Source organism: Branchiostoma belcheri, unplaced genomic scaffold, assembly GCF_001625305.1.
Source record: "Branchiostoma belcheri isolate BF01 breed outbred unplaced genomic scaffold, Haploidv18h27 scaffold25, whole genome shotgun sequence".
In the NCBI taxonomy this organism is placed as follows: domain Eukaryota; kingdom Metazoa; phylum Chordata; class Leptocardii; order Amphioxiformes; family Branchiostomatidae; genus Branchiostoma; species Branchiostoma belcheri.
In genome coordinates, this window is record NW_017803854.1 from 2,585,011 (window position 1) to 2,611,605 (window position 26,595).

Sequence of the window (26,595 nt, forward strand, 5' to 3'; positions counted from 1 at the left end):
ACAATGATCTAAATGCCTATTTCTGATCATAGATATATTGTCACACCCCTATTTCAATAGTGTGCTCTTCCAAAGATGGCGCGCTAGTCAAACAACCAAGAAAGTTTTCGTCTGTATTTGTGTGGGATCGTAGCGTAGTTTGTCGCCAAGGTTTGCGCGATGTTGTCAGTAAGAACGCTGTGTAAGAGACTGGGGTACAGGCTGGGGAGAAGAAGTGCCTCCACCGCTGCACAACCGGAGCTGAAGACGGAGTATGATGCCATAATTGTGGGAGGAGGTTTGTAAACATTTAACAAGTAACTCTAAGGCAAAACTGCCTATTTAAGTCTTGTTTTGAGTCCCCCATTATATAATGAAACTGTCCTGTTTTGGAAAACCTGATTTTCATAGAGAGGAGAGAACGATTGACGTGAAAACAGTGAAAACAGCCTGGTTCAGATGATAGATTTCACGACGGTATTTATTTACACGTGGCACTTTTTTAGCACAATAAAACAAGTCCCAGGGTCAAAGTTCGTCTGGGTAACCCCAATTTGAATATAAAATTCCACATATAGTTATGGAACCAATAAGTCAAGTCCATTTAATAGGCATATTTTGATGATGAATGTCATGTATAATTGGTAAAACTAAGATCAATGATTGTGGAATGAATGTGATGGATTTTACCAAATTTAAAACAATTAAAAAAAATTTCTTATATTTATTTTCATTATTCTTTATTGCAGGTCACAATGGCCTTGTTGCGGTAAGTTCATTCTAATAGAATGGAACATTTTCATATTCTCCATATTCATATTTCTCAGCAGATAGTCAATAGTACGATTTTTGTAAAGAATTGGTAATAGTAAACAAGACTATTGCAAAATCTCCAAGTAGATGTTGCAAGGCAAAATTGTAACATTTTCTAGTCGCAGGGATCTGGTATGTCTTATGATCAGTCTCCCAACATTATCTATGATGAGGACATGGTTATTGATCGATTGATTGATTGATTAATTGATTGATACTACTAGATTAATTTCATAATTTAGTTTTGCACAACGGGAGTTATTAGCCCACTATGCAAAACCCCCACTGCACTGGGAGTGTAGTTGAGCTGGGTGGCAGAAAACTATTACGGCCCAGAAGGGAGCATGCCCAACTGGACACTATGTTTAACTTGGTAAATGCATTGATGATATCTGACTCCATTGTGCAGGCAGCCTACCTGCAGAGATCTGGTATAAACACGGTGGTGTTAGAGAGGAGACACGTGATTGGTGGAGCTGCTGTCACAGAGGAGTTAGTACCAGGTGAGCATGTCAGATATTAGTCTCCACCAGACTCTTTTGCAGGCCAAATAAATAGTAGAAATCAGCCTAAAAAGAATGTAGCTGGCCAGGGGAGTTGGCCAGCCATAGAGGGTCTATGCAGGCAAACTGGACCCTCTATGGCCAGCCAACTCCCCTGGCTAGCTACATTCTTTTTCGGCCCTTTTCTACTATTTATTTGGCCTGCAAATGGCAAAAGAGTCTGGTGGAGACTTGTGTCAGATCATCCTTCTGTCCTTCTACCTGCCAACAGTAGCTCAAGATATGGGTAACAGTTACCTGTAAATGTCTGAATATTTGCTGTGAATAGGTGAGTTACAGTATTGCCAAGACTGCAAATACTGCAAAAGCCTTCTTTCCATTGAATATTCCTACTGCAAAATTAATTGATGCAAAAATAAATCAATTCAATCACAGTGCAAATGTATTAAACTGCTTTTTGGAATTTTTCTGGTTTTCTACTTCTATAGGATACAAGTTTTCCCGAGCTTCCTATGTTCTCAGTCTTCTGAGGCCAAAGATCATCAGTGAACTAGAACTCAAGGTGAGATGTAAGCTTGTTTGTCTATATAATGCAGCATGGTAAGTAGTGGTAGTATCCAGTATTTCAGTAAGGCAAGAGCACAAAAAAGATGTCTGAATACTAAGACTTCAACTCACAAAACCTGCTTTATTCTTAAATAAATACTCTGTTTTTCATAGATTCTAACATCTTAACGTTGCTGTTAGACGTTGAACTGACACTGCCGTTTGAACATCCGAACTGCTCACCTCTTACACCTTTCCTACAATTGTTTTAAGTCCTAATTTCTGTGGTAATTTCTCCATGTACAGAGACACGGTCTGAAGGTGTACCTGAGGGACCCCAACTCCTTCACCCCCCTGCTGGAGCCGGATGGTACAGGCCAGTACCGGTCCCTGCTGCTGGGAAGAGACCTGAGGGAGAACCAGAGACAGATCGCACAGTTCTCACACAGGGACGCAGAGGTCAGCTGTCTGTATCAGGGCTAGCAAAATCAGCCTTCTATATAATAGAACTTATATATTATAGAAGGGTTAATAGTATTGTAAGAAACAGGAGGAGCGAGTAGAAACACATAAAAACCCCTGATCCCGGGCCGGGGTTCGAACCCACAACCTTCTGAGCACCAGCTTCAAAATCCGACACTCAAACCATTCCGCTAAAAGGTCCCGGGGGCCGGGGTTCGAACCCACGACCAAACCCGGGTACCAGTTCACACGCCAACGCTCTAACCACTCAGCCGAAAAGGTCTAAACCCTTCGGCCAGGTCAGTTGGTAGCGCCTATAAACCCCCCACTGTTACAGTATGATAGTCTGTATAGTGTTATCACACAAGGATGCTGAGGTACATTTTGTAAGCTGTCTGTATCAGGGCTACGAATAAGCCTCCTGCACAGACTTCTAGTAGGGCAGCGTTTATTTCTATGAGCACTCATAGAGTGGCAGTTTCTTACATTTAGGGGAAGACCTTGTTCAAGGCAAGAGAGAGCTGTATCCAGTGTTACGTGGTTTTGTGTGGCAAAATGGTTGGTTGTATGGCCCAGAAACCAGAGGTGCTGGGTTCAGATCCTCTCAGAAATGTACTTGACACCTCTGAAACTTTCTGAAATCTTTTCTAGTTGCTTGAGTAACAAGTTCCTTGACAAGTATTTAACTTTGTTAGATCTTAAGTTGTAGAAGGCCATACAAAAGTCCCTGTACTTTTTGTTGAGTCAATAAAGAATGTCTATGTGACACATTATGTTGTTTCCTGTTGGCATGTTGTAGATATTCCCGGAGTATGAGCACACCATGAGCAGGATAGGAGAGGCTATAGAACCCCTGCTGGACAACGCCCCTCTGGACCTGCAGAGACTCAGCCACGGCTCCAGACTGGACAAGATGAGGGCACTGATGACGGCAAAACCACTCGCTGATGCTGGTATGTGTGATGAACTACTTGGTAGTAAGGTGGTTAGGGTTGTTGCATGTTGACTCCGAAGGTTCTTGGTTGAATCCCTGTCAGGCCCCAATGTTGTGTCTGTGGGAAAGGCATTTTGCATGTATTTCTTCACTTGACTCAGCTGAAAATGAGAGCCTATTACCTAGCCAACCAGCCAACCATTCAAGATATGATAGCTCAGTTAGGGGGGGCCTGCATGGGGGTCCCGACAATGCTCTACGCTAAATTGTGATAGCTCTCGATTACACTTTACGATAAATTCCAAGTGGCTGCAAAGCATTACATAGAATTATAACAGCAAATACGCAAAATGCGCCAATGACACTCTACGTTGAATTAGGGCGGTCCGTCTATGCTCTACGTAGACGCTCTACGCTCTACGCCATTTAGGGTGAAAAATACCTCATCAGATTTGAGAGTCAGTCACTTTTTCTTACCAAGTACATTGTAGTCTTGACTTTCTATATATATCAGTTTCATGAGTGAAGTTTTTGTTGTTACAGCGAAGGCTCTGGGTAGTGACCTGAATGCCTTCATTGAGTTGCTGACTGCACCTGCCAACAAGATAAGTATGGAATAGTGTCAGATGGTCTGTTGAAAATATTACCATTGACTACAAAACATTTCTCATTTTTTTTTGTACATTGTAAGTACCAGCAGATTGTAAGATGATATCTTTTCTGACACAATATTTAAAAACTATGGAATGTCATCCTTAATGTATATTATGCAAATGCGACCTTAAACTAGATGGTCTGCTATGCACAATGAAGTACTATGCACAATGCATATGAGTTTTGTGCAGCCACAGTATCTATTCTTAATGTGCTATTGAGATATACATGTATTTTGCTGCTTTTTCTCCCTTCACATGTTGGATAAGTGGTTTGAGTCGGAGCCCCTGAAGGCAACGTTGGCCACAGATGCAGTGATAGGAGCCATGCTGACGCCTAACACTCCTGGCAGTGGGTAGGTCATGGAAACTGTAATAAATTCAATATAAACATCTATTAGATACAAATTTGAATTTAAATACATGTATGCATCATTATATGTTTTTCTTGTTTCATGGATTAGTAGTGCCTTGCTTCATTGCACATTGAATAAGTAACACCTAGCTTCAGTGCAAAGTGAACCAGTCATAACTTGATGACAGACAGTCATTGAAATGTCAGACAAAAAGATGAAAAAAGATGACAGACAGTCATTGAAGTGTCTAGCCTGGGTGTCATCCGATTTGGATGGCACCCAGGCTACCAAATGTCAGCTCTTGTTAAACAAGTGACAGTGAAAAAACTGCCAGGTATTCTATATTGCCTGTTTTGTGTATTCTTATATGTATTGCTGTCTTTGACTACTAGTATGTAAAATTTGTTGTTATATACATGTGTTTTTTGTATGGGGGAGGGCAACTTGTAAAGGTGCGTATGCACCTGTTTTGCCCTCGCTTTCTCTTTGCGAAAAATTCTATTAAAACAAATAAAAACAAATAAACAAATATTGTATCCTGTACATTAATTGTGGAGATATTGTCTTCCTGATTGCAGGTATGTTCTCCTTCACCATGTGATGGGAGAGTTGGAGGGAGTGAAGGGTGCGTGGGGTTACGTGGAGGGAGGGATGGGGGCCGTGTCACAGGCCATCGCTAACTCAGCTCAGGAGCAGGGCGCAACTGTGCTGACAGAGAAGGTGGGAGAGAGAAATTTTTTTATGTTTGAGCTTTGAGATGTTTGAGATTTTCATTGGCTAGGAAATTCAGAATTTTGTAAAGTTTGAATTATTCATTGGCTAAGAATAGAAGTCTCTGTTGCTATACTACATTTTAATGCCTGTGGGGGAACCATGCCGGACATATGCCCTGTATGTACCGACGCACGGCAAAAGGCGCCCAGGGCGCCAGCGACTCGACTACCTGGGCTACATCCGGAACCTGTTGGGGGACACCGAGGGTGACCACCTGGGCTACATCCGGAACCTGTTGGGGGACACCGAGGGTGACCACCTGGGCTACATCCGGAACCTGTTGGGGGACACCGAGGGTGACCTGCGTCCAGAGGACATTGCCAACCTGTCGGCGGATCGACGGTCATGATGAAAACGATGATGATGATGATACTACATTTTATTTTATTCCAAGAAGAAGCTACAAATTACAAGAAGGATCTACTATATTCCAAGTCCAAGAAGGATCTACTATATACTGTACTCATCAGTGTAAAAGTGCAAAATGAAGTCTAAATATTTAGTCAGAAACAGTTTTTTGTTTTCATCCAAGTTTTTGCGTGCTAGTTGCCATTTAAGTTCAAGTCAAAGGTAGTGTCTTTGAAGTTTGAAAACTAGAATGTTTTTTCCTCCTTCCTTAGCCTGTTAGTTCTATACTGGTGAATGGTTCAGGGGAAGCTTGTGGAGTGGTGTTGGAGGATGGCACAGAGATCAAGGCTACCATGCAGATAGTCATGTCTAACGCCACACCAAAAGTCACCTATCTGGACCTGGTCTCCAAGGTAAGAAAGGAAACTGAAAAGTAAATTTTAAGATGACATTTTGCAAAGCAAATGCATTAATGTTCCACCATATGGTGATGATCTGGCTCAACAAACTACTCAGCATTTCCGTTCATTCATACTCAAACACTATCATACACATATTATACACTCTCTTTATGTAGTTTGCCATACATTGTACCATGTGCAATTGTCGTGCAATAAAGTTCTACATGTATATTATGCATTTGTTGACCAGCTTCTCAAACTCTGTTCTACAACTTGTTAGTAGACATATTGTAATCTGAGGTAACAGGTGAACTAATAGGTCACAACCACATGGAAAAAATATTTCAGACTTTCCCTGTCTGACCTTTTTTTAATATATCCTCTTGTCATTCTGCCTGTCAATCTGTTTGCTTTTAGGATCTTCTTCCTGCAGACTTTTTGTCGGAGGTGTCACATGTGGACTACAAGTCTCCGGTTACCAAAATCAATGGTAGGTTGTGCTATATACACATGTAGACTGGTTGGACCATTCACAAGTGTTTCCCAATTGTAATTACTAGTATGACAGTCTGAAGAATTGATACTTATATGTAAAGGTACATGACAAGTTATACGTAGATTTTCTTTATACATGTACAAATACATTGTAGACTGGTTACGAGACTCAGTGTGCGTGTTTACCAATCATATACAGTCCGAAGAATCAATGACTATTAGGTACACTTAAGTACACTACAGTTTTATAATATACTATATAATCATGTACATAATGTATTTAGCTTTGTTCGATCTTAGTTGTTATAGACAATTCCTGTACTTTTGTTGTGTCAATGAAGAATCTCTATACAAAATGTATCTTAACTTTTTTTTTAAAAGCCATTATCAGTTATTCTTAACAATTGCTGCTCTGATCTTGTTTCTGCACAGTTGCAGTCAACCAGCTCCCGAACTTCAAGGCAGCGCCGAACACTGCCGACAACACCCCCCTCCCTCACCACAGGTGCACCATCCACCTCAACTGTGAGGACTCTGCTCTCATCGACGACGCTTACCACGATGCAGTGGTGCATGGGATACCTTCAAAGAAGTTAGTTATAAATAATAGAAATGTTGTTATAAATTTTGATAATTTGAGTCAAGTTTATATAGTACAGGAACGTGCAGCTCATAGTACCAGTTTTTATTATATCTGGCATACTTTGACTGTATTACTGTAAATTGTAGTTGTTTGAGTGTAATAACCCTGATAATTTGTTGTGTTATTATATCTTTTTAACCTTAAGTTGTATATTGTTTAAGTTTATAATAATTTATGTATTATCAGCACCATAATGCAGTCTTAGGACTGACTGCAAGTGTAATATGTGCGTATGAAATGTCAAATAAACAATTCATATATACCCAGTGAGTGTACAAGGACTTTGGCAGAACATAATGCACCTGTGTGAAACCTGGATTTTTCAGTTTCAGTTGGATGTTTGGTCAATGTTGCATCAGAATTTTGCCAGTTACAGACTATCTTTTCCGACACAGCATTTGAAAACTGAAGATGGGATGTTATCTACCTGTACCAACAATTCTAGATTTCCTCAATTATGCAAATAATCTTCTAATTGGCATTATTTGTATTTCAAAATACTTTTAACTTGATGAGTTACTTTTAGGTTTCTATAGTTTCTGTGTTTCAAGTTGAGATTAGATTTTTCGTTTCCCTTCAGGCCGGTTATAGAGATGTGCATCCCTTCCTCCCTGGACCCTACCATTGCTCCAGCGGGGTGCCACGTGGTCACCCTGTTCACCCAGTACACACCGTATCACAGGAAGGATGGTAGGGAGTGGGACGATCAGGCCAGGAATGAGTACGCTGACAGAGGTAAAGTTACCTACACCAAGAATTATTATACATGTATCATAATGTTATTCTGCATCTGGTACAATTATCACAACATTTGAATTCATTGTGTCATGGTATCTGAGGGCTGAAATGCCTTCAAGTAGTAACAATGTACTCAGTTTTGGAATGACTAGATCTCTTTTTTGTTTTATTACAGTCTTTTCCTCATTATATTTAATATAATTATATAACCATCACATTTCTATCATAATAAGTAGCATATCACATGTTATCATAATAATTATGTCATTGTTTTTAGTTTCTTATGATGTAGTTATTCAGACTTGATAAATGTGAGGAAGTGTCTTTGACTTAGCTGTGTTTTGTTGTATTTCAGTTTTTGACAACATTGAAGACTATGCCCCGGGATTTAAGGCCAGTGTGGTGGGGAGAGACATCCTGACTCCTCCTGACTTGGAGAAGACGTTTGGCCTCACTGGTGGGGTAAGTAACTGTTACAGTAGTAACCTAACCTTTTTGAGGCTGTAGGGACTAGGTTGTTATCCATTGTGATTAGGGCACGGTATTGGAAGGAAAAGCCCATCCTCTCTTCTTCCACTGCCTTCTACCTCCCCAACCAAAGTCAGGTGCCCATTTTACACCTGCGTGGAGTGAGGAAAGTCGTGTTAAGTCCATTTCCTAGGGACACAGCGTCTGGCCAGGAATTGAACCCACAACCTTTTTATCTTGTAGGATTGCATTGATTTTTTCTACTGAAATATTCCTTGCACTTTCATGTACATGTAGTTTGTTAGCCTGGGTGCCATCCTATTTGCTCTGTATACCGGGTCTCCCATACTTGCTCCTTATAAAATATTTTTAGGGAGCGAGTATGGGAGCTCCAGCATGATGGCACCCAGGCTAGTAGTGTGTCCTGTATTACTAGTACTGTCAAAAGACTATGAGGTTAACTGCCCAAAACGAACAGTATGGCTCATTCAAGACAAGACAAATCAGTTTGTCCTGTATAAAGATGCTAAATTGTGCATGTTCTACTTGACTTTCAGAACATCTTCCATGGTGCGATGTCTCTGGACCAGCTGTACCAGTCTCGCCCCGTGCCCAGCTTCGGCAACCACCGATGTCCCATCAAGGGTCTGTACCTGTGTGGCAGTGGCGCACACCCGGGTTAGTCTCACTGTTTATGTTAAATTTACGTTTGTTAAACCAGTACAGATGTTTAAGTACAGGTACAGGTACCAGTACAGAGGTTAAGGTACACGTTCAAAGGTTTTGGTACACATGTAATGTTACAGTAGTGATGTTTGTGTTTATTTTGCAGGGGGAGGGGTGATGGGAGCAGCAGGGAAGAACGCTGCAACTGTGGCTCTTGCTGATCTCAGAAGATGAAGCCCTTTTTAATATAGCGTAAATTGGGAAACTTTTGCGGTGATTTTATTTTCCAGTAGGAGGGAAAGGAAAATTTTTTCACTGTTTTAAATTTGTGGTTGAAAGTCTTTTAGTACAGTAGTCATACAAGGAAGACATATTCACGGTTAGTAAATAAAACCACCGCAGAAGTTTCACAATTTATAATGATTACTACCTTATAGACCTACAATATATATACCTTTTTTTAACTAACTGCAAAAGAAATACCTTATTAGCCTATTGTTGTCCTATTATATTATCTTGATTCCATTTTTTACTTCGGATAATTTTAATTTGAAAATGATCCCATGACATCGACTAGATATTTTGTCCATTTTTAAAAATGTAATATGAATGTCAGTGTCAAATTTGTATCACTGGGAAATTCAAGTGCAATTGAAAAGTAGATCAAAAGCCCTTTTAATAGTATACTTATAAATGTGCCTTATGTGGCAGAGAATTTCATTCTCATATTGTAGCCATAGCTAAAGCTGTAGGACTGAAATCAGTTAGGATTTTACCATGGCCAATAATGACTGAAGGAGGCCATATATAAGACTTGTATACTATATCTGGTAGATTTGTTTAGGATAGTCTAGTTTTGGTATATCTAGTAGTTTTCATGAATCTGTGATACTGAGTCATGTATTTTAATCTCTCTCAAGTAACATTTCAGGGGGACAAGAATCAACAATTAAAAAACAATTTGTAAGCTATAAAAGTCTCTTTTTTACTTTTTTGGTATAAAAGAGTCATGTAGGATGGTCTTACATTATATCATAATTAATTATAGGCTCTGATTGAATATATTAAGATATAGCTTATTGTTCAGTCTGTTGATACAATACAACTGAATCCAACAACACATCTTGATGAATAGGCAACATATACTCTCTTAAGACATGCAAAGTTCTCTTAACTGTTGACAAAGGCATTCTGGGGTGACAGTATAGACTCTATATATTGCACACTCCTTTACCTACAATATCTTCCATCCCATAATACATATATCTTTTCAACATGTTTCTGTGCTTAATAGTTAATGTACATGTTAGCAATCTACATCTCTTAAATGTGACTGGTTGTTTCAAAACCAAAAGTCCATGCTGATCGGCCGACAGACGTCACATGACCTTCAGCCTGCCGCCATACAGTTGTTCCATCACCCTTTGCACACTGCTGATGATGTCCTCCACTGCTCCTCCCCACGTACTCGTGTCTAGCTCTTTGCACAACCTGGAAACAGTTAACAACAAAACAGTCCTGATACTACTGCTTGAACAGATTTTTAAGAAGGAACTACAAAATCTTGGTTTGGGATTGGAATACGTTTCCTCAGGCCTTACCCTAAATCCAAGAGGCCAACTTGTTCAAGGAAGCAGTACTACTACACAAGGGCGCAGTGCACTCCTCCCTGCGTGTCTTACCCCAACTGAGGGGTGTTACACAGTACCTTTTCAAGATCAAGATCTACATGACAAAAGATGATAATAACAAAATCTGGCATGTTGAGTTTGCAGGTTAGAGATAATATGATAAAGTATCCATTTTCTATTCATCATACAACCCCCTCCACGAGTCCAATACACTCACAAAGACCCAAAATGCCCCCCAGAGGTCTGAACATATCATTAAGGCTCACAAAAACCCAAAGTACTCCCTGGAAGTCTGAAATCTCCAATTCATTGATGCACTGTTGTGTTTCTTTTGACTTTGAATTGAATTTGTTGTGATTCTGTATCCATTTTACAAGAAATTGGAAAGCCCTTAAAATGTTTTCTAGCTGAAACTACTTCTAAGTTAAACTTGTAAATTGAAAAACTTCTTTACCTCCTGATGTATTTGATGAGCAGGTCCACAGTCTCCAGGTTACGATCCAGGATCAGCTGATGAAGGTACTGGATAAACTGGTCAACATCTTCTTCCTCTGGGACTTGGAAAAGGTACAGTAGAATAGGTCTTAGTCTTAGAAAAAAATGAATCAGGCAAATATTCTGAGAATCAAGAAATTACATTGATGTGACCAATAAATTATACTCACTACAGAGCATCACATTGTTGATTCTTTAAGTTTAAGGCCACACCAATTTAATTTGTTGGTTCTCGGATTTGCCTCTTCGTTTTTTTCTGATTTGCAAAAAAAAAAAAATTGATTCTGGTCCTGAATCAACTGAAAAATGCTCATGTTTTGCCCCCCAACAGTTGAGGAAAGTCCTTTTCTTCCTAGTTGTTACAGTTTTCCCATCTATCATTGCAGTGGTTTGATTAAAAGTTCAAAATTCAATGTTTAAATTTTAACCCAGCCTTTTGTGCTGACTTCATGGCTCATTTTGTAGCATTTAAGCCTATAATAGGATGCCTAGACCTGTTTTTATTTTTATTTTTTTTCGCCCTGTCGCTTCATATTTTTTCTGAAAAAATCCGAGAACCAACAAATTAAATTGGTGTGGCCTAAGAACATTACCTCCTTCCAGAATGAATTCAAAAGTATTGATAAATACAACACAAACACACAAAAGCTACCAAAACACAACCTTCTTGGGGAAGGTACATGTAAATTTTAGTTTGCCTTTTCCAAATTGTAAAATCCCAAGCCAAATATAACTTATCATTAAAAGTCGTGGAATATGCAATATACCTGGACAGGTGTGTGTCCACTCCTTCAGCAGTTCTTTCACCTCGGGAAGCTCCACCCTGCCACACAGGTGCACCTGCTGCACCTGCACTGGTCTGTCACAGGTGTTTACAGCTACTTCAGGTGCGGGGTCGGGTACAGGTGCTACAGGCGTAACCTCCAGTTCTCTGCTTGACGTTGTTGCCTTTATGATGAAAGGAAAAGAGGAAAAAGTGTTGGTTAAATGTTTGTAAAAAATTTTGTATACAAGGGCTGAAGTATACTTTGTTGACAAATTCCTCCATTGCTTATCGAGTCACACAAGGAATATGATGCTTTCTAAAGTTTGCTATTTGATATTTTCCTTTGATAGAACAACTATGAAATCCACAAGTCAAACTACCATTAAGGGATACATCTGCATCTAGATTATTTTGAAAAAATCAAAGGAAAACTTACCACATTGTCCCTTGTTTGGTTCCACACCAGCTTCTGTGGACTGAGTCTTTTCTTGGCAGGACTACCAACAGTACCAACAGTTGCCTTTCTCTTACCAGGACTGTTGTTGGGAGGTTTTCTCCTGGTGTATTTTCTCTTAGCCTTGGGGGGACTGGGTCTCCCTTTGGACTGGCCCAGCAGTTTCAGGGCATCCTGTGGTTGGTTAGGTCTCTGTTGTTGATGTTGTTGAATTGGTTGCTGTTGTTTTTGTTGTTGTGCATATGCTCGTTTGAGCTCTTGTTGGAGTTCAGGAGGCAAGGCATCCAGGCATGTTGGGTCAATCTGAAATTGAAAATAAATGTATCACTAATAATTCAAATCATAAGAAGACTGTTGACTGCTACGTGTATGCACAGCAAGTTCACAATATATGATGACATTTGTGATGTAAAATTGATGGCAAAAAATTTAATACATTCATTTTCGCTCTTATTTCTAACATCACAGCTAAGACATGAAAATGTTCAAGACTATTTATGTAGCTCAAAATACCACAATACAGCCCTATAAGAACAGTCTTACATGTACCTGTAAATAAGTCAAAGAAGATTGTAAATATATGTACTAAGTACAATTAAGCACATGTATACAAGAACTACATGTACCTTGTTGAGGTCTGGTAGTGCTACAATAGGACCTGAGTCACTCCTCTTCTTTTTTCTCCCTTCATCTGACGGTCCTGCTACTGGCTCTGTACTTTGCAGCAGGTTGTGGGTCACAAAACTGTTGTGGTCTCTTGCATCATTGCTATGGACCAGTAAGGAATGCCCCCTATCCTCAGTTGTACAAACTGCAGCTCCAAGTCTATCACTTTGCAGTTGGTGTGATCTAGGGTTTACAAGCTGTTTTTCTCCAGTTCTGCCTGTCACCGTGCTTTCTGATGCCACCTTCTGTAGCTGTTCTTCTTCGATCTCCCTCCTTAGATCTGGAGGCAGGGCGTCCAGAAAACTCTGATCTATGCCTGGTGGACTCTCTCTATCACTGGCCTCAGTTTCTCCTTCTGCATCATGTCTACATGTGAAACAGACCACATAAGATTCAATGGAAAGTTATACTAGTACTACATGTACATGTAGTACCCTTGTTGACAGTAACAATTCAGTTACAAGATAGACTGTTTCCTAAATATACATTTTACTTTATAGTAACATTCATCACAGCTTAGCTACTGTAGCCTAGTGTCCAGCCTTGTTAGCTTTAGTCTACTCCCCAAGATCCGCTCCAACCTTGTTGGCGGGAAGCGGATCTTGGGGAACAGACTAAAGCTAACAAGGCTGGGCACCAGGCTATAGCTACTGAGCTGTATGCTATTCCAATCAAAAGATGATCATGTATAACACCATTCCACCTTACCTGAGTGGTAGGTTTCTGGCAGCATATGTCTCTTCTATCTGTTGTCTGATATCCTCTGGTAGAGCTGCCAGGACACTGGGGTCAACCTACATATACATACACGTACAGAACAAGAGACAACAATAAATACATTTAGTATGTAGATTCCTTTATGGTGGATTCTTTTCATTCCTCTGGTGTCATTTGTGATAAACTTTGTTGAATTTGTATGTAAAAATTCATACAAAGTTTGTCTGTTCCTATACATACTATCATTCAATACAATGTACAATGTACAATGGCCAAAGAAATGTCATCAAAGTCATCAAACATATCAAACTTGTTAACTTAAAGTTTGGTAAAAGACAAAACCTTTAATTCAAACCTTTACCATAACCTTATTTTTACCCATCTTTGAGTCTTTCAACAAACTTACACATCAAGAAAGTCACAAACTTCAGTACATTTTGAGTTTTGAGCGATAACATTTTGACATAAGTTCGACATAAACTTTCTTGCACCCACCTGAGATGGTGACGGTAGGTACAAGTCATCATGACTGGTTGATGCTCCTTCGTTCAGTCTTCCTGGGACAGCAGCCCTGTGTGTCTTTGGTGTCTTAAATGTGGGAAGCATTGGCAATGGAGGTAAGCCTGCTCTTTTTGGCGTTTTCTTGGTTGTGTTTTCACTAGTTTCAGATGCATCAAAATCTTCATTAGTACCATCCAGTAAAGTTTCTTCTTGTATGTCTTCTGTTATAGTTAACATTGAAGGTTTCAGAAAATCTAGCATGGTCTTTTTGTTGGCCGTACTCCCTCCTGCCTCACTCTCTAACTCTGTGATGTCACCACTGCTGGGGACCGCGTTGCAGGTACTCGCCCGCTGCATTGCAGTAGCAGGCTTGGCTTTGACAAAGTCCATGATGGACTTGTTGCTTGCTGAACTGCTGGAAGCCCCTGCGGCACTGACCAGGCGTGTCATCTGGATGCCAAGCTGAAAGGAAAACATTCTGTTACAAAAAAAATCAAAATCTAATTATATTATGCACAATACAAGTACAGCATGTTGCATGAAGTAGGTTGACAGCACTTTGTGGGGGAAGATTGACAGGCAGAATGACAAGGTGAACAGTCTCAGAATTAGCCAGGGAATTAGCAGCAGGAATTAGAGGTCAACATGGGGGAATTCAGGAAGCCGAGCATATTTCCCAGAGGCAGAAGCCCCAAATTCTTGCTAACTTGCTTGCTGTTAGCCTATACAAAAAAGGGCTATATTACTCACTCCTCTCAGATCAGAAGGCAGAAGCTTCATCTGACTCAGAACACTCCACGCCTCCTTCCCAATCACTTTGGGGTCATCTGTCGCTAGGCCCAGGGTCGATGACTTGGAGAGACTGTCACAGATGCCGTGACCCATGAACTTGCTGGGTTCCACGGGAGCGTCCGCCTTCCTGGCCATGACCTTCACCGTCACAGTTTTGCCCTTCAGCCCGGCTTTCTGCAGCCTCCGCTGGACTTCTTCTGCAAGGTTGTACATGAAGGTCTCTGCCTCCACATCCTGCAGCCAGGAAGAGAAGGAGATACATCACTCACTCACTATCCAGTTTAGTGTCTGTTGTTTCCCGACTTCCGAGGGTTAGACGTGCTTGCACCACAATACTGTGGCTTTATATTACTCACTAGCTTGAAAGGAGGTTGGGAGGTGGTAATGACATTTGGTTCAGAGAATAAAGGGTCACTGTTATTACAGAACCATGTGTTTTATTCCGCTGATATTTTGGTAATCACCTTCCTCAGGGCAAATTCTGACTGGTTCACATTCTACAGCACAGGTGTCGCTGCTAGCTATAGATGTGTTCCCTAACGTAGAATTTTGAGACATATCTACACGGTTACAGGGTATGTCTCTATGCTACAATGCGGTCCCAAACTTGAAGGCATGACTATTCCTTAGGAAAAGAAGAAAACCCAAACTTTAAGTAAAACCTGCCCTGACCTTGGTGAACCTGATGCCATAGTTGATCTCAGCTGACACAGACTTCCTCTCCCGCTCCACCTTCAGGCCCCTGTCGTCCTGCCCCCTGCAGCTCCGGTGCAGTGCCTGTCCAGTTTTGGGCCCAAACTCCTTCTGCAGGGTGGGAAGGGGCACCTGCTGGAGGTCACCGCAGGTCACGACCCCCATGACCTTCAGCCGGGACTCCAAGGAACGTCCGACCCCTGGAAAAAAATACAAGACAAGAAAACAGAGGTTCAGACTTCCAAGAAGTGTTTTGTTTTTTGGCAATGTGATTGGAACTGAATTGTATGATCATGAGGAAATATCCAATTGAAAATTTAATTACAGTCCGGAATGGTGCTCCAGGATAATGTGATGTACATGCACATTATGTCATAGCACTTTGATAGAACGTCTCCTATAATGTCATGTTCACATATACGTGTATAAGGATGATATCCAATCTGTAGTTTTCAAAAAAATATGCGACAGATAAAATTTTGGTGCAACGTTGACCCAAACATCCAACAGATACCATGGTTTCGTTTCATGCAGGTGCAGTATATTCTGCTGACAAGCTGGTAAATAAGTAAATGTCAGATCTATCAGACAGTGTCCCGTATGAAAGGTGTGACTGTCTGGTTCCAATCATCACCCCAGAATGACATGTGGGGGTCTTACCCCTCCCATAGTGCATAGCGACTTGGGATAGTGCCCCGTACCTGGCAGTTCCCTGACCATCTGTGGACTGACAAAGTCCAGGACGTCCTCAGGAGGCAGGTAGAACTGACCGTTGGGCTTGGCTCTCTTGGTGGCCATCCTGGCCAGAAGGATACTGGACGCTGTGAAAATATAATTATATAACATCATTTGCCATCAGGAATTCAAGCTTTAATTTCAGAAAAAAAATCTTAGCCAGGATGCTTTCATTTTATGACTGGTTTATTTATTTCCACACAAATACAAATACAAATACAATACCATAGCAGCCCTTCGGCTGAATTGTGGTTATTGTTTACATTTATACAATATAAAATCAGCTATAACGATTCAATACAACAATGTTAAACAATATAAAATCAGCTATAACGATTCAATACAACCATGACTTACACAATGAACATGTCAACTATCATTTAGTAACTTTACAATGAAAGGTAAAGTACTGTTCTTAAATCTCTCTGCAGCTAAATTGACTGATTTGACTGATACTAGTACATACAAGTATATGGCTTACATGTATAATATTCAATCCATTTTCTCCAATATTTATTGAAAAAATTTGCTCCTACTAGTACATGGATAGTAAGAGGATACAAAATGTAATTACACGTATGTACATTTGTGAATATTAGTATACAAGTATGTAGTATAAATAACTTCTGTACACATAACATCTGTGTCCATAATATCACCAGGGTCCATAATATCGCCACATTGAGAAATAGTGTGCTTAAAGATATTTTTACTCCAACATACTTTTGGTATGCACTCCTTCACACCTCAAATGTACATACCTAGGGTATGTTGGAGTAAAAATATCTTTAAACACACTATTTCTCAAGGTGGCGATATTATGGACTATGGTGATATTATGGACACGGATGTTACTTGTTTAGAGCAAATTGTACTTGTGCCTTGAAGCATGAACAGGGACATCAGGGATGTCTAATTGAAGCAATCCCAGGTGTTCTTACCTAGTCCGACCGACGCGGGACACTGGGTTTTCTCTAAGATCTCCTGCCGCAGGACCGTGGCCAGGTCGTCGGGCGTGGCCCCCGTGTCGCCGAGGATGTCCGTCACGTCTACGAAAGCCTCGTCACAGCTAACCGCCTCAATCTCATGTGTGTAACTGGAGCAGTGTACAAAATACTTTTTTTTACCAAAATTTAGGTTACCCATCAGAATTTTAGGTTGCCCCACCTATAAGTTACTACTTTCCCCAAATTGAGTAATGTTACATACATATTAAGCCTTTGACAATATTTCTAACAGCCTTTAATTAACTGACACTAGTAATAGCCATTAATACCTAAAATTAAAAAGCATCTGCCCGATACAGTGGTGCAAGCCAAGTGGGCATGATTTGGGGGGGGGGGGCATTCTTAAAATTCAGGTAGGACACTGGGCTACCTAGGTTCAAAAATAGGTTGCCCCAAGTAAAATTTGGTTGCCCGGGGCAACTGGGTAGCCAGGTATTTTGCATGCTGCTGGAGCAGCAGAGAGTCATCATCGCATTTAATGTACAGTTAAAACCTGTCCAAGCTGGCCACCCAGGGGACCAAAGCAAAGCGGTCACCTTGGACAGGTGGTCTCCTTGAAGAGCAAATTGCCTCACAAAATGACTGGGACATAAACAGTTTCCGAGTCGAGATGTTTTAATGTCAAATGCTGTAAACATCTTCAGTTCTGTGGTACAAATGTAAATGCAATGTGGGAATGGTGGCACATGGAACAATTTACGTCGAACAAAAACATCACCCAGCAGTCAAGGCAAACTGGCTGGTTTCTCCATGATTTCTCAGTACGTAGTTATCATCATGTCCTAATGTCCTATCATATGGGTCAGTAGCAAAGTTTGATGGACAGATTGAGGTCGTTTTGAATGCCGTGTTAATTTTACCAACATTATCCCTACATGGCTACACTGTTAAATTATGATTGATGGTAATTCTATATTTTGTATTATGTTTGGACAATAGTGACAGAGTCAAGTGATAGGATACCTTTGTCAAGGCGTCACCATCCCTTTACATATAGGACTTAGCTAACTAGGTTTCTTTGTACTAGTAACTAAAGTTCTGTTTTTCACTTTTTTTATAGTATTTGACTAGTACTTGTTGTAGATGTACTAGATCCATAGCATAAGTTCCACCATACATGTGATGATGTTACAGTTATATTAATGCATTTACATGTATTAAAGTATTGCTTGTACATGTATTCCTAGTGTTCTGTAAGCCACATGTACATGTACCTGTTAGTTTTGGTAATAAATTCAGACATGTAATATGATGTTGTCTTTATTATTTATTCTAAGTGATTGTCTGTTTGGTAGTTTGTCTAATTTCCCCTATGCAAATCAGTACATGCAACATGGTACGTTCCTTTGCCTCCCAATCAAGTAAAACCAAGGACTGTAGAACATCCTTGGTAAAACCCACCGGACCGGTTTCATCCACCCACCCTTAGGCCATGCCCTACATAAATGCATGACTGACTCTGTTCCAGTCAGTACTGACTCTGCAGCCGTGAGGATCTGTGTCGTTGTGAAAACATTGTGCAGTACTTTGGGAGCGTCCGTGCATCTTGGTAAGTGTCGACTATGATTTCATTTTCCTATATATAGTATATTAATCTTTGATTTAATGTTTGACCAAGGCCATGTTGCACTTTGTTGCAGGTCACACATGCATGTAACATGATAATTTTAACAATAAATTCAGTCATGTAATATTTGTTGTTTTATTGTTGGTCTCCAACTTTTTCATGTTGGGATTGCGCCGCTGGCGTAATCTTTTGGGATTGCACTAGGGAATGAGGAGATGGGCCTCCCCCCTCTAAGGGAAGCGCTCTACTAGCCTCAATTCCAATGAAAAAGGACCGCCATCTTTCTGTCTTTTGGCCCAATTTTTTTTCTGTGGGTGCACTGGTGCGCCTAAATATTCTTGTAGGCATTTTTATACATATTAAGTGTATAATCATAGTACAGGATATTCTTGACATCTAAGTGTCAAAAAAATAATAAAACCTTTGCCGTAGTACTGTAAGGTTTTGAAGTTAGTAGTTAGTAGATTTTGAAGTTAGCTCCCATTTTAGATTCAAGCTCAAAAGAGGAGCAGGAAGATCTGTATGTTTTGTTTTGTATGGTGCACAGAAAATTTTTTAGTTTGGGTGCACCAGTGCACCTATTGCCAAAAACGAATTTCAAGCCCTGCTTTTACATGATGATTTTTTTTATTCCTGCAGGATCAGAACATGGCCGCAAGAGCTTCATCTCATTTGAACGAAGAGGAGGGAGAGACTGAATGTGGAGAGCAGGATTTTCCACGTGCCTACAAGTGCAGCCAGTGTGACAAGGAGTTTCGTTACCCGAGCGTTCTGAAGCGACACATGCAGACTCACACAGGCGAGAAACCGCACAGATGTGAGGAGTGTGGGGGGCAGTTCACGGTGTTGGGTAGTCTGAAGACACACATGCAGACTCATCACACAGGTGAGAAACCCTACAGGTGTAAAGAGTGCAGTCTACAGTTCCTTTACCCATGCCTTCTGAAGCGACACATGCAGACTCACACAGGCGAGAAACCACACAGATGTGAGGAGTGTGGGGGGCAGTTCACTGTGCTGGGTAGTCTGAAGACACACATGCGGACTCACACAGGTGACAAACCGTACAGGTGTAAAGAGTGCAGTCAACAGTTCAGCAGGCTGGGTCCACTGAAGGAACACATGCGAACTCACACAGGTGAGAGACCGTACAGGTGTGAGAAGTGCGGCAGCCAGTTTACTAGACTGACACATCTAAAGAGGCACATGCAGATTCACACAGGTGAGAGACCGTACAGGTGTGAGGAGTGCGGCAGCCAGTTTACTAGACTGACACATCTAAAGAGGCACATGCAGATTCACACAGGTGAGAGACCGTACAGGTGTGAGGAGTGCGGCAGCCAGTTTACTAGACTGACACATCTAAAGAGGCACATGCGGATTCACACCGATGAGAAAGAATATCAATGTGAGGAATGTAGCAGGTGGTTTAATACAATGTACAATCTGGAGAAACACATACGGACTCACACTGGCGAGAAACCATACAGGTGTGAGGAATGCAACGTGCAGTTCAGTCAGTCGGATATTCTGAAGACCCACATGCGGACTCACACAGGTGAGAAACCGTACAAGTGTGAGGAGTGCGGCAGGCAATGCATCACGCTGAGTAATCTGAAGAAGCACATGCGGACTCACACTGGTGAGAAACCGTACAAGTGTGACGAGTGTAGCAGGCAGTTTACTCAGTTGTCAACTCTTAAGACACACAAGCGGACTCACACTGGTGAGAAACCGTACAAGTGTGACAAGTGTAGCAGGCAGTTTACTCAGTTGTCAAATCTTAACATACACATGCGGACTCACCATGAGAAACCATGCATAATCGATGTGAGAAGTGGATTGGAGCAGACAGTTCAGTCAGCAGCTCAGTTTTGTTCGTAGTTTTGAGTATCATTTGAGTCAGTAGTGAGTTTTGTAGATCCCTTTTAGCAAGGTGACCTCTTATTATTATTATTTACCTTTTTAAAAGTAATGTACTCTCTGCATGACTCCATTGTAAAATTTTAAAATGCTCCGTAGCCCGAACTAGAAGTCGTGTGTAAATGCGACTATGAATTGTTTAGACACTAGTTACAATTGGTACTCTCTACATGACTCCAAATGTAAAATCATGAATGCATGCTTCTCAGCCCGTCAATTAGAACAAGGGCGTTCTTGTAGAAATCTTTTATAGTGTAACTCTGTCACTATTGTCTGAACAATCAACAGTCGCATTTTACTGAGTTACACTGTAAAAGATTTGTTTGGCGTCAAAGCGCATGGTCCGTCTGTTATAGCGTGTAATCAACTAGTTTTCTTTGATTTGCTTTTAGCTAACAGTATACTAGATCCTTAGAATTTGAAATTTAGAATTAGAAGCAGCATAATTACAATGTTAGTTCTAAATGCACTAGAATGTGGATAAATATTGTTTGTTTCCCAAGTGTTCTGTAAAAGACATACTAGTAGTAAGTAGCTGTTAGTCATTTGTCATCTTTCTGCATCTCAGATTCACCAATAAATCAAAATATGTAATGTGGTATCTTCTTTGTTGACCTTTTTCCTAAGGATGTTGTCTAATTTGCCTCAATGCAAATCAGTGCATGTACACAATTGTACTAGTAAGACAATAATTTCAACAATAAATTCAGACACATAATATTTAACAGAATACAAATTCACATACACCTACAAGTACATGTACATATAAAACCCAGTACATGGATGGACAAGTGCATGTAGACATCAGAAATACATGTACCTGCATAGCTCAGCTCATATGGACCAGTGCAGGTAGACATCAGAAGTACCTGTGCACAGCTCATATGGACCAGTACATGGACCAGTGCAGGTTAGCTGCAGGGGGGTATAGACATCAGAAATACCAGCACAGCTACAATTTTACCTGCACCATACTGCACATGCAGGTTGTATTTCCAGCAGCCCTGACATGCCTTACCTTGCAAGAATGTTGTACATCTTCTGTGCCACCTCCTTGTACCCCTGGAAGTTGTACGGTATGGTCTTGAGATCCGGGCACAGCTTGAGGGCCGGTCCCATGAACATGCCGTTCTTCACACCAGCCTGCCTGGCCTCGTAGCTGCAGGACGCGATCTCAGAAAAGGACATGTAGGTGTCTCTGGGAGCATGTCCTCCACGTGTGTTGTCCTGTTGTTATCATTCATGTAATTATGTTTAGGTTATTATAATCACATTTCATCTGTTATCTATATTTATGCTCAGTTCATTTAATAAGTAATTCCTGTTTTGTCAATCATATATTACTTTTGGATTTTCATAGATACAATTATACTGAGATTATGTTACTTAGTAGTTGTTCTATGACCTCTACTGCTCACTTCTACTAGTACATGTAGTATATTTTCTGTCTAGTGATCGCATACGTTTTGTTACCTTCGCCAAGAAGGTTATGTTTTCAGGGGCGTTCGTTTATGTGTGTGTGTGTGTGTGTGTGTGTGTGTGTGTCTGTCTGTAAACACGATAACTTGAAAAGGCCTTGATGGATTGTCTTGATACTTGGTAGGTGGGTAGGTGTTGATGAGACCTCAAAATGATTAGATTTTGGACCCCCTAGCGGCTTGTTATGGTACTGCAGCTGAACTTCCGGTTTTGATATCTCATGATCTAGACATGCTATGGTGATGAAATTTGGATATTAGGTAGCTCTTGTGATGGGGAAGAAGTGACGTGAGTTTAGGCCCCCTAGCAGCTTGCTCTGGAACTACAGGGATATATTCTTGAAAATATTCAAAAGGGGATAACTCAAGAACCAGTTGACGGATCGTCGTGATTTTTGGTATGTAGGTAGCTTACGTGATGCTTAATATAATTATGTGACAATTATGCAAATATGGATGTAATTTGTATAATTAATGGGGAAATTCTATAAATCAGCTGCATTCCATGATAGGACAATTGAAGCTTGTGACGTTGGTAATTGACAACGAGAGAAACACAGGAAGATATTGATTATGTTAATAATGACTTAATTTGCATAATTAATGAGAAAATTTTATAATTATGTAATGATAACTGCCTGGAATTTCATACTTGTGGTATTTGAAAGTTAAATTGAGGTGAACATCATTAAACATAATTTATTCAAATCAGGACCTCATTTGCATAATTTATTCGGAAATGCTAGAATGCATTGTTTGTTAATACATGTATAAGACTGTCGTTTGGTTGAGATTATGATAAAATGATATAATTCATGAAAATTAGGTTGCTATTTCTTAAATCAGGGGGGAATAATCTAATCTATACTTTGTCAGTCATAAAGATTAACATCATTTGGTGAAGGTATGAGATCGGGGAACTCTAGTTCTTTATGTTTTATCCAGGAAGAAAAGTGTGAAATTTTTGTAACACTAATGTGGATCCTAATAAAAACAAACCTCTGTCTTGTCAGTGACATCCTTAATGCTGTGCCGATGTGGCGTCATCTTTTCCCAGTAAAATCTCTCATATTCCGGGTCCATGCCCGGTCGCAGTGTCTGCTCGTGACCCTTGCCCTTCGAGTGCGTGACGGCGACAGGCTTCCCGCGGAGTTCGGGATGATTCCTCAGTCCCACGGACACGAAGAAGCAGTCCATATCAAGATGCATGACCACTTTACCTCTCTGAGAATTTGAGTTAAGCCTGTTGGTACATGGAAAATCAGAGATACCGATACTCCCACAGTTTTCGTCTACTGAAGGCTCCAGGCTTGTCTGTAAGTAATCGCGCAGTCGTTGCCTCCCCGGGAAACCGCTGTCTCCCTTCCCCTGCAGGACGTTGACGTAAGCCTGGAACTCAGTCCTCCACGTGGAGAGGTGGTGCAGCCTGGAGTTGTCGTAAAACTCAGCGACGAAGTTCGCATCCTTGGAGCTGCCCATCGGCTTCCGTGCTGAGGGGCTGGTGACGACTGGTTTGGAAAGAGGTTGCCCTTGTGCAGAGGATGATGATGCGCTGTTGCCATGGGCGCTGTTGCCATGGTCACCGGGTGCTTCTTGTGCATCATCACCATGGTAACTGGCACTTGCTTCAGTCACTTCTTCAGTCCCTTTGAATACGGATTTGTTAAGGGTCAAACCAACACCGTCATCACTGGATACTACTGATGTTGACAAGCTGTCATTACCATGGAAACTGTTACCATGGGGATCAGTTGGAACAGGTCTCACACCATCAAAAGGTCTCACACCATCAGAGGGTCTCACACCATCAGTAGGTCTCACACCATCAAAAGGTCTCACACCATCAGTAGGTCTCACACCATCAGAGGGTCTCACACCATCAAAAGGTTTCAAACCATCAGTAGGTCTCACACCATCAAAAGGTCTCACACCATCAGTAGGTCTCACACCATCAAAAGGTCTCACACCATCAGAGGGTCTCACACCATCAGAGGGTCTCACACCATCAAAGGGTTTCAAACCATCAGAGGGTCTCATACCATTGGTATCTTCATCAGAAGCTTCATCCAAGGAAGCCCCGTCGTCATTGATGACAGCAGTGGAAGTCCTGGTGAGAGACCTGAAGTTGAGGGATCCCTGTGCTGTGTCTCTCCTGTACAGCAAGTAGGGCACATGGGACAGCAGCTGGCCTGCCTTGATACTGTGAGAAAAAACAAAACACTGAGAAATGAGACACTGTCAAATTGAATGGCAGTTTTCTCACCACGCAGTAACAAAACCTACATCAGAAGTGTCTATCCTCAATAGCATTTTTAAACTTTAAACACTTAAAATTTAAGCAGGAAAACTGTTAATAATAAGTAGTTCTATTAAGCAAATTGCTAAGTTAAACTGACTTATCAATATCAATTTACGCACCTGTCCGTGATCCACTGCGGCCGAACCACCTTCTTGTCCCTGATGTCTTTGATCTTCCTGTCGGGCAGGTTGGAGGCGACCACGTGAGTGGTATGAGACCGCGACGGGTACACGTCGTACTTCCCACCATGCACCTGCATCAGCCGACGCAGCTCATCCGCAGGTGGATCTGTGAAGAGTGGAGGTGGTCATATTAGCCTGTAGTCCAGCCATGTTAGCTTGGGTCTGCTTTCAAAGATCAGGAAGGGTATAGGCAGCGGATCTTGGGAAGTGGACAAAAGCTTGACAGGGCTGGACTCCAGTCTAGTCAAATTGGACTAGCTATAGCCTGGAGTAAATATGACTCGGAACTTTCCATTGGTAGACAGGGTGGGTAGTACTGTATCCTGAACCAAGCCTGGAGCAAATTTAGCCTCTACCAGGCTTTCGGAAGCAGCTGGAAAGGGTAGAAACTGGCCAAATAGACAGATGCTTTGCCAGGATAGTTGGTCGGCGCTAAGAAAACAGTTTGCTGGTCCCAAACTGTTCTCTTATTGTAGACTGAAGCCTGGTAGAGGCTACATTCTTGGATACACGGAGACTATTTACTTTAATTTAGAACTGTGCCTGATACTAACCCTAACCCATTCAGGCACAGTTGTTGATACAATGTGGGGTGTCTGACCTGTCCATCCGTTGACGTAGATGACCACACCATTGAAGATGTTGGAGCAAGTTCCCTCCTTCTGCACCTGGTTTGGGGCGTCCGTCTCAAACTGTTCGTACAGTTTTCTCTTCTTGGCTGCCATGTAACCCCTCTGAAGTAGGAAACAACATATATGCATGAAAACAGAAGTTACATTCTACAGTGATAGAATTATATTATTAGGCCACACCAATTTAATTTCTTGGTTAACGGATTCGCCGCTTCATTTTTTTTTCTGATTTGCAAATAAAAATAAAAATTCAGAATCAACTGCAAAATGCTCATATTTTGCCCTGAACAGTTGAAAACAGTCCTTTTCATACTTCTTGTTAAAGTCATTCCATCTTTCAATGCAGTGGTATCATTAAAAGTTCAAAATTCATTGTCAAAATTTTGAACCAGCCTGGTGTGTTGACTTCATGGCTCCTATCGTACAATTTTGGGCCATCATAGGATGTCTAGGCCTGTTTTTATTTTATTTTTTTTTTCGCCCGCCCGCTCCATTATTTTTTTAGAAAAATCCGTTAACCAAGAAATTAAATTGGTGTGGCCTTATCATTAGTTTGTATAACATACAATTAGGAATGTACTTACCATGCTGTGATATGTCCTACACTGTAAAGTATTACAATGGAGCACAGTATACAATCAAGTTATAAATATTTCTTTGTAAAACCAAAATTTGATTATGAATATGATTTGGAACTCCACTGAATTTCAAATTACAGCACAGTAAATTGAACATTCCTCCGCACACAAGCTTGACCGTCGGCTGTCGCAATAAAAATGAGCACAAAACGTGTCTGTCCAAGTTTTTATACAACTGGATGTAATAACTTTTATAGACGTCATGACGTTGACTTGTTTTGAGCTGGGCAAGCCCTGGCAAGCCCAAACTAGCCTTAAATCAAGACAAGTTCTTAAGAACTGATTATCCGCTAACTTACAATTCCGTCACCTCCCCAGCCATCGTCAGATTCCCGACGCCTCCTGGGTCTGCTCATGGTGATGTTCTGGTGTTTGACAAGCTTGGAAAACGCCTTTTACCTCCCGATTCCAACCTGGAAGTTTAGAATTTCCGCCATTTTCGTGGGTTCATCTGAGGTCAATATTTTGGTATAGGACGATTACTAACTATAGGGGGGATTCTGGGAGAAATATTTATTCCATAAAAATTGCAAGATATGGATGGAAGTAATAGCTAAATGTTGTAAAGTTTTATAAATGTACTCTTTTACCATTAAATTTTATTCCAAACACTTTACCAGTAAAGTGTTGCATTTTTAAT

At 41.0% G+C, this 26,595-nt stretch overlaps 3 protein-coding genes across 3 annotated transcripts; 2 read left to right on the forward strand and 1 right to left on the reverse strand.

Moving 5' to 3' along the window:
- The first annotated feature begins 72 nt into the window (after nt 1-72).
- LOC109471457 (pyridine nucleotide-disulfide oxidoreductase domain-containing protein 2-like) lies at nt 73-9,122 on the forward strand. Its single transcript, XM_019770783.1, has 16 exons — nt 73-277; nt 729-748; nt 1,202-1,295; nt 1,784-1,857; nt 2,148-2,300; nt 3,103-3,256; nt 3,781-3,842; nt 4,149-4,246; nt 4,825-4,966; nt 5,641-5,781; nt 6,187-6,259; nt 6,697-6,856; nt 7,488-7,642; nt 8,001-8,107; nt 8,671-8,791; nt 8,946-9,122. Exons 1-16 carry the CDS (start codon nt 160-162, stop codon nt 9,011-9,013), a joined length of 1,740 nt encoding a protein of 579 aa, XP_019626342.1. The 5' UTR covers nt 73-159; the 3' UTR covers nt 9,014-9,122.
- Nucleotides 9,123-10,144: 1,022 nt separating this feature from the next.
- On the reverse strand, nt 10,145-26,454 carry LOC109471566 (DNA repair protein REV1-like). The gene is made up of 16 exons (XM_019770917.1): nt 26,255-26,454; nt 25,287-25,419; nt 24,623-24,791; nt 23,204-24,404; nt 21,745-21,953; nt 17,171-17,325; nt 16,196-16,315; nt 15,474-15,694; nt 14,760-15,035; nt 14,004-14,471; nt 13,500-13,585; nt 12,752-12,842; nt 12,108-12,428; nt 11,673-11,853; nt 10,865-10,967; nt 10,145-10,270 (listed from the first exon to the last, which is right to left on the reverse strand). The coding sequence occupies exons 1-16, from the start codon at nt 26,309-26,311 to the stop codon at nt 10,159-10,161; spliced, it is 3,903 nt and encodes a 1,300-aa protein (XP_019626476.1). The 5' UTR covers nt 26,312-26,454; the 3' UTR covers nt 10,145-10,158.
- LOC109471484 (zinc finger protein 239-like) lies at nt 18,648-20,944 on the forward strand. Its single transcript, XM_019770816.1, has 3 exons — nt 18,648-18,785; nt 19,443-19,941; nt 20,110-20,944. Exons 2-3 carry the CDS (start codon nt 19,452-19,454, stop codon nt 20,685-20,687), a joined length of 1,068 nt encoding a protein of 355 aa, XP_019626375.1. The 5' UTR covers nt 18,648-18,785; nt 19,443-19,451; the 3' UTR covers nt 20,688-20,944.
- Nucleotides 26,455-26,595: the final 141 nt, after the last annotated feature.

What these genes read in the sequence shown, in the direction of transcription:
- LOC109471457 (XM_019770783.1), top strand. Translation starts at nt 160, where the DNA reads ATGTTGTCAGTAAGAACGCTGTGTAAGAGACTGGGGTACAGGCTGGGG. An exon ending in GTCACAATGGCCTTGTTGCG is followed by an intron (nt 749 to 1,201) that starts GTAAGTTCATTC and finishes TCCATTGTGCAG; the next exon opens with GCAGCCTACCTGCAGAGATC. An exon ending in AAAACCACTCGCTGATGCTG is followed by an intron (nt 3,257 to 3,780) that starts GTATGTGTGATG and finishes TTGTTGTTACAG; the next exon opens with CGAAGGCTCTGGGTAGTGAC.
- LOC109471484 (XM_019770816.1), top strand. Translation starts at nt 19,452, where the DNA reads ATGGCCGCAAGAGCTTCATCTCATTTGAACGAAGAGGAGGGAGAGACT. An exon ending in ACACATGCGAACTCACACAG is followed by an intron (nt 19,942 to 20,109) that starts GTGAGAGACCGT and finishes AGATTCACACAG; the next exon opens with GTGAGAGACCGTACAGGTGT.
- LOC109471566 (XM_019770917.1), bottom strand. Translation starts at nt 26,311, where the DNA reads ATGAGCAGACCCAGGAGGCGTCGGGAATCTGACGATGGCTGGGGAGGT. An exon ending in ATGTCACTGACAAGACAGAG is followed by an intron (nt 21,954 to 23,203) that starts GTTTGTTTTTAT and finishes TGATAACAACAG; the next exon opens with GACAACACACGTGGAGGACA. An exon ending in CACTACCAGACCTCAACAAG is followed by an intron (nt 12,429 to 12,751) that starts GTACATGTAGTT and finishes TTTCAATTTCAG; the next exon opens with ATTGACCCAACATGCCTGGA.